The 7,743-nt window shown below is 44.6% G+C and overlaps 1 protein-coding gene across 1 annotated transcript; it reads left to right on the top strand.

Annotated features, from left to right (window-relative positions):
• Window positions 1-2,110: 2,110 nt before the first annotated feature.
• BCR41DRAFT_373763 (hypothetical protein) lies at window positions 2,111-7,131 on the top strand (the record flags this gene model as incomplete). The annotated part of the gene is made up of 5 exons (XM_022026811.1): window positions 2,111-3,741; window positions 3,857-4,007; window positions 4,097-4,360; window positions 4,486-5,304; window positions 5,434-7,131. 5 exons carry the CDS (start codon window positions 2,111-2,113, stop codon window positions 7,129-7,131), a joined length of 4,563 nt encoding a protein of 1,520 aa, XP_021877770.1.
• Window positions 7,132-7,743: the final 612 nt, after the last annotated feature.

Below are 7,743 nucleotides of genomic sequence, written 5' to 3'. Positions count from 1 at the left end.
TCACTTGTCTTACTGGGTTCCTTCTTAAGTTATTCACTGCAAATCTACAGAAGAGCATTCGTTTTATTGTTGCAAGGTGGCTTCTCCGTAGTAATCACGTGGATACTTTTCACGTTTTCACGTCCCTGCTTTGGTTTCTGCAGCAGGTAAATGACGGTTTCAGAAGGTAAAAATATCTCTTTCTTTCTTATTTTCTTTTCCTTTCTACTCCATCCTTCACTTGTCAGTTATTGAAGATTGATCCCCACATCGTTAATTTCCCACGCATCAAAGGAACGAGGAAATATAAACTAAAGTCCAAGGATTCAATTGGACGCCAGGACTGCAGAGCAGGAAGAGTTTAGATTCATTTCAGCATTGTCATCCCTTCTTATTCAATACGTCAATTGCTTATTCATTATTCCTTTTTCTTTACCCCTCGAACGCGCCTATTTTATTTTATTTCCTTTTCTTCTTCAAAATCGAGAAACCCCTTTTCAACGCTTCATCCATACACGGGTAACCTGCTGCACTTTCGTCCATTACTCAAATAGAAAGAAATTAACAGGAGTATTTAACAGGGCAGGATTCGTTACGAGAAACGCGCATCGCTCACAAGAAGAAGAAAAAAAAAACATTCCAGTCTTCCGCTTCACATCGCTGGAGGATCTCTCCCTCTTGGAGAATTCAACGAATGATCATTCTTCCAGCCATTACAGCCATCCAATGAGTTTATTTTCAAGAGAACCTCTCGCTGAAGGCGAGTCGGAACAGCCATATAATGCCACGTCGCTGCCGTCATCGCCCATGTCCATCTTAAATTTTGAAAGTGAAACTGAACGCATGGATACAAACCTCGGAGCCCATGATACTTTTTCTTCGTCATCAATAGTAGCAGTGCCCTCCTCCGAACAACGGGAAAAACTTCTCAAGATCTTGAATGACTCTTCTTCCAATGGCCAGATCCGTCTTACATACAATGTCGCACAGGAAATGAACACTAGAAAGCTCTGGCGATTTTACTTGACAGAGGAAGAGCATGAAGTTTTCGAGGCTGCGCTGACAAGTTTGGACACCTGGCATAACTTCATCTCCCTTGACAGCAAATTCGGGTCACAATTTGAGGATATCAAAAAGCAACATGAAAACCAGCAACAATTATTACAACTGCAACAACAGCTGCAACATCAACTGGCAACGCAACAACACTCTGATTCTCAGTCAACACAAAACGTCCCTTCGGCTTCAATATCCCAAGATAGCGTATCAAAAGATAATTTGGAAATTGATGGCGAGACCAAAAGCGAGGGAGCTGATAACCGAGTGCCCGACATTATCAAAGTTGATCAAGATCGGTCAGGATCAGATTTCTCCTCAGTAACTATCAAAAAGGAGGATTTTTCGGCTCAAAACTCGCCATCTGTATCTACACCATCAGTCACGACTCCAAATGGTCACTTGCGCGCTCCAAATACCCCTAATCATCGTGCAAGGTCGCCATCACCTCGAAATACCATGGATTCTCAACTATGTAATGGATCCTCCCCTCAACCTGAGTCAACGTCAAGCTTCCCCTCGACTTCCACATCAGAATCTAACCCAATTCCTGTATCAATTCCAACGACGGCTTTCCGAACGCGTGTTATGGTCTTTGAACAACTACTACCAAAGATATTTCCTGCTCGTGGAGGATGTTGCCATCCAACTGTCGATGTTTTCGCGTTGGAAAAGAAGGGCGTGCTAACGCAGGACAAGGGTCGTCGAACTTCTGTAGCCATTCCCTATAATACAGATAGCTCGTCTCGAGATGCTGGATCACAGAGGAGGATCGTTGAGGATGATAACTACGATGAGGATACAGACATGGAATCCAAGAAAGATATTGCGAGTACCAGCATAAGTAATGATGGAACTTCGGCATCAGCGCCGTCCAAGGACAATAACATAAAAGATAAAAGTAGGTGGTACTCTGTTACTTCCTGGTTTCCTTTATCTCTTTCTATTATTTGAAGAATGTTTAGATTGTGAAAACTAACCAGAAAGTGCAAACAATCCTATAATAACCGTAGAATCGGGCAAAACGCCTATTAGGCTTCCTATCCATCACCTTTATTATACACTGGAATACGATATGGATGCTATGATCGAGCAACAACAACTTGAGGAGGCAGATAAAAATATTCAACAGGAGCAGGAGAGTCAAACAGGCACTAGCCTGATCACAGACAACATGTTGACGCAACTTGGTACAGGGAGTTTAAGCATGAAGTATTTGTTGGGTGCGATTGAAGCCAATAGGTCTGCTACGGGGCTAACTGACCGCGAGCTCCGGACTTTGTTGTCGGATGTTCGACCTAACCGATCTAAATGGGCAAATGAAGATAAAGTAGGTCAAGAGGAGCTCTATGAGGGGTGTGAGCGCGTCTTGATGGAACTCAGGAATTACACAGAACACTCAACACCGTTCCTTAATAAGGTGAATAAGCGAGAGGCTCCAGATTACTTTCAGGTCATTAAGCATCCCATGGATCTTGGAACAGTCCTAAAGAAGCTCAAATCATTTGCCTACCAGAGCAAGACACAATTTGCCAACGACCTTTACCTGATCTATTCCAATTGTCTACTCTATAACTCAGATCCCAGCAGCGTTTACCGGAAGCACGCTATCGCTATGAAAAAGAAGACGCAACAGCTACTAGAGACTGTTCAGGATGTAGTTATCCGCGACAGAGCAGAGGTAGAAGCCGAGGCAGAAGAGAGTGATGATGATGTAGAGAGTCAGGCCGGTCGTCCAAATGAATCATCTAAAGGAATGGGACGAAAGGACAAGTCGTCAAAGACAGTACACAAGACTAATGGGGAATCGTCCAGTCATACCAAAGATCACTCCTCGAAACGTGGCGCGACTGCTGTTCCACTCGGGTCCGAAACTCCAAAAATGGCCATGGATCTAGATACGATGGCTAACTCTACTCCAACGCGTGAGGCTAGCCGAGAGCCTTCGACAATGGATTCAATAGAGGCACCGATGCTCTCCTCTGGCTCATTTGAAAGAGCAAGCGGACTCGGCTGGAGCGGAACACCTAATGGGATTATACATAGCTCGCCAGCGCGACACCGTATGGCAAGAGCGTCTGTACCTGTGGAGATTGATTTGGAACAGGAAGAGAGAGAAATTGCGGAACAGCTGCGTGCAGACCGTGGAGACTTGCTGTTCCAAGAATGGAAGGAAAAGACCAAGAAAGCGCGTGCCAAAATCTGCTCTACACGGGAAAGTCAGCAACAGTTGCCGTTTGGAGACCATTTCGCATTAGAAAGATCGCCATGGGAGATGAAGAAGTCTCGAGAAATCGACCTTGCACATGAGAATGTGTTTCATGTACTGCTTCAAGGGAAACAGAAGAAAAAGAAGAATAAGAAAAAAGGTCGTGGCTTTGGTTTGTTAGATAATAACGGCACATTTACGTCGACCGATGCTGAGGAGGATAAGGAGCCCTTGGACCCATATGAAGATATTTATGACGACAGCGATAGTGGCAGCGAAGATGATGATGAGGAAGATTATGTTCGTGATCTGTTTGCGCCACCAAAGCCGAAGGAGGAAGAGGAAAATCAGCAGAAGAAAGTCAAGAAAATGAACGATATCTTTCTTCCAGAGTATGCGATCCGATCAGGCTTGCCTGAAATCCCTGGTGCAGGTTGCGTACAATTGGATGACCATGAGCAGGCGCGTAAACTGTTTGACGAGTCCGAAATATCAAAGTAAGCATCACGCTCTTGTCTTTTTTCTTTTTATTTTTGCCCTACATAATATGTATTAACAGTTTCTGCCATTTCTACCCTATCTTCAATGCCACTACTATCTTAAAACACATAGGCTCGAAGAAAAGCAGCCCTCACTATCCCTATACCCTACGGCAAATGCAACATCAGGACAACTGGCAGTTGGAATCGAGCGTAACATTGAGGAGCTGCGCAAAATCCGGCACGTTTACACAAAAATTTTTACCGCCAAGGCTACAATCTCAGTAAGCCTATACTCTTTTTTTTTTATTTTTTTTTCCCCCTTCGATAGAGATATATTGACTGATAAAATATGTTTTGGGTATTTTAACAGGAGCCGATTCAGATTGAAGAACCAATGGAACCAATGCCTATACCGCCGTACGATGGTCCGCTACCACCACTTGTCATGAACCATGCCACAGGAAATGCCATGCTCTCTAGGGTGGCCTCCAAACTTTTGGCTCATGCAGGGTTTCAAGGAGCTCAGGCATCTGCGCTGGCCGTGATGACTGATATCGCTGTCGAGTTCTTCTTGAACATTGGTAAAACATTAAGAGGATACTCGGATTTGTATAACAAGGGCATGACCGCGGAGGTAAGAGAAGGCTTAAGTGGAATAATGCTTTTGCCAATCACTCATGGAGTGTTTTAGAATTCTGTGAATTATAGTAACGATTTGATACTAATCAATTTGCTTTAATTTCCACACGCAATTTATAGGAAATACTACTACATACTCTGTACGAAAACGGTGTCAGTAGTGTAGGGGAATTGGAGGGCTATATCCGCGAGGATGTGGAGCGGTATGGCAACAAATTACAAGAGGTTCATAGAAAACTCGAGAGTAGTTATACAGATACGATCAACAACATTCATGAGGAAGTAATTGATACTGATTTCGAATTCCAGGAAAATGACGAAGCTTTTATGAGTGGTAATCTTATTGGTGGCGTTGACGAACTTGGCGATGACTTTTTTGGCTTTCGCGAAATGGGTATTGATCGAGAGGTAGGCCTAAGCTCATTGGCTATCCCGGCACGGATTTGGTACGGTGGCATTAAAAATATTCCTTATAGACCCGGTATCCACGGCATTGGACCGAACAAAGGCAAAGATCCTGCAAAACAAGAATTGCCCTATCCACCGCCACCGCCGTTTACTCCACTAACAGACCCGACAGAGACAATTGGATTGCTCCATCCATTCTTTAAGAAGCGTATGGAGGAATTGGGGTCCCTGTTGGAGGATGAGTTCATGCCAGTATCACGCAGGGTAGCAATGAGGCCTAAGATTCCTCCAACAGGCAAGATTGTGAGCTCAATGAAGAATCGAGCGAATAAGCCTGGTGAACTAAGTGCATTAGCTGAGGCTAAGAAGCGGAAACGGAAAAAGGAGAAGGATGCACAGGAGGCTGAACGTGCTGAACGCAAGAGGCAAAAACAAGATGCAAAGGATAAGAAGATGCAAGAGAGGATGGAGAAGAAGAAGATGAAGGAGGAATCCAAGCTTAAAGAGAAATTAACAAAGCCAACAAAGAAGGTAAAAAAAAAAATCAACATTCCAGTCAATGATCAACAAAAGTTATTTTCATTCTACTAAACCTTCATCCTTATTCTACGCTTTCTTTTTGTTTTTTTTTATTTATTTTTTTTTTAAAAAAAAAAAAAGGGTAAGAAGGGTACTTCAGAAGGCCCTGGAGAGGGGGATGAAGATGATAGTGACATGGAGACGAAACCTGAAGAGACGCCTGACCCAATGCCTCCACCGGCCACAATACCACTTTCTAAAACTGCCAGTTCCAGTGGATCCTCGTCTGCGATTGTTGCTCTCCCCACATCAACGCCTAAGAAAACCAAAAAACCCAAAGCAACTTCAAAGGGCTCTACAACACCAGCTTTAGGTTCGGGGTCAACACCAGTGTTTGTCGCGCCGCCAACATCGATGCTTAGCTCATTGGATTCAGGAGATGGCGATGACATGGAAGAGGAAGTGATGGAGAGTGGTGGTGGAGGCGGCGCAATTCGGATGCTGCCTCCAAAACAATCAGGGACCTACTCGAAATCTGGAGATGATTTTGTCAAGCCTTCAGTAGCAGGCAAAACATTACCAGGAACATTTGCCTCACTAGGCTCCTCATCTACGTCAAAATCGAATGTTGCAGGCAAAACATTACCTCCGCCCATGGTATCTGCGACCAAATCCAAATCTAAGTCTAGTAAAGAGAGTAAAGAGAGGGACAAGGACAAAGATAAGGACAAGGAAAAGGATAAGGACAAAGACAAGGAGAAGGAGAAAGAAAAAGACAAGGAGAAGGAGAAGGAAAAGGAAAAGGAGGAAAAGAAAGAACGTGGCAGTAAAGACAAAGAGCGTGGTAAAGATAAGGACAAGTCTGACCGTGAGAGTTTTTCTGATCGGGAAAAGGAAAAAGACCGAGAATCAATCATCAAGAGCAGTAGTAGCGGTAGTAGCCATAAGGAATCCAAGTCCAAGATTAAAGATAAGAGCGGCAGCGGCAGCAGTAAGGACCGTGATCGTATCCGTGATCGTGACAGCAGTGACAAGGAGAAGGACAGGGAGCGAGATAGAGATCGTGATGATCGTGACCGCGGTGACCGAAGTGATCGTGATCGAGACCGTGATCGTAGCGATCGCGATCGTGACCGCGACAGAGATCGTGATCGCAGCGACCGTGATCGGGACCGTGAGAAGAGTAGTAGTGGGCGGGATCGTGATCGTGATAGAGATCGAGACCGTGACCGTGATCACCGTGACAAGGACCGGGATCGCGATCGGGATCGTGACCGAGAGCGAGACAGAGACCGTAGCGACCGCGATCGAGATCGCGACCGAGATTCTTACCGAGAGCGAGATAGGGATAGGGATCGTGATCGCGATCGTGACAGGGAACGCGACCGTGATAGAGACCGCGATCGCGACCGAGATCGTAGCGACCGGGATCGCGAAAGAGACCGTGAACGTGATCGCGACAGGGATCGAGATAGAGAGCGTGGAGACCGGGACCGTGAGAGAGGTGATCGGGACCGAGACAGGAACGATCGTGGAGACCGCGATAGCGGATCTGGACCTATATCTAACAGCATCAGCGGTAGTCTTGGAAGTGGCAGTGGACATCATAAGAATGGTAGTGGGGGGGGCGGTAGTAAGGATCGGGAGAAGTTTTTATCATCAAAGGACAAAGACAAAGGATCAAGTAGTGGGGATCCACTTAGCTCATTACCTTTGATCCCAACGACACCGAAGAAGAAAAAGAAGGCGCCAATTTTGGAGAGCTCGCCAGGACAGTCGCCGCCTAAGAAGAAGAAGACGAGCTCAATTCCTGTGCCTCCTTCATTCTCAGATGATTAATTGAGATTACTTTTAACGTTGTATTTTTTTTTTTTTTTATTTTTTATTTTTATTTTTATTTTTTTTTGAGCCTCTAGTAATATTAAAAACATGGAGAATGGTGATTCTTTTTTACTTTTATTTTTCCTTTTATTTTCCTTTTTATTTTATTTTATTTTTATTTTTATTTTTCCTCCTCTTTTTTATTCAATTTTAGAACCCTCTCCTTGATAATACCAGAGACTTTAAGAAACAGATGTAGGAATAGTACGAGAAAAGGACATTGATAATAATAAAGAAAATTGGGGCGCGATGTCATACATATTTGTATCACTCAAATTGGTAGCAAGCCCGAGCGATAGTCGATTGCGTGTGTAGTCGTTCCGGCTAACGACACACATGACTTTTAGTTGCTAACGTATAACGCTTAGCGAGAGGAGCACTAGGTCGAGATTGTAGACAAGGACTTTGCGCCTCGGCCTTGGGCCTCTGTATACAATCATTCGCTTTATTCAATGATACCGACCATGATCGACCTCGTTCTGCATGGGTATGCTAGAGCCTGACCACCATCAAAGCACAGTACTGAGTTGGAAGGGCCCAGAGCCTTGCGAATGCCCTCCACCACAACTT

This window comes from Lobosporangium transversale (genome assembly GCF_002105155.1).
Source record: "Lobosporangium transversale strain NRRL 3116 chromosome Unknown BCR41scaffold_43, whole genome shotgun sequence".
NCBI lineage: Eukaryota > Fungi > Mortierellomycota > Mortierellomycetes > Mortierellales > Mortierellaceae > Lobosporangium > Lobosporangium transversale.
Note: the sequence above shows the minus strand (reverse complement) of the source record. Positions and strands in the feature narration are given on the sequence as shown.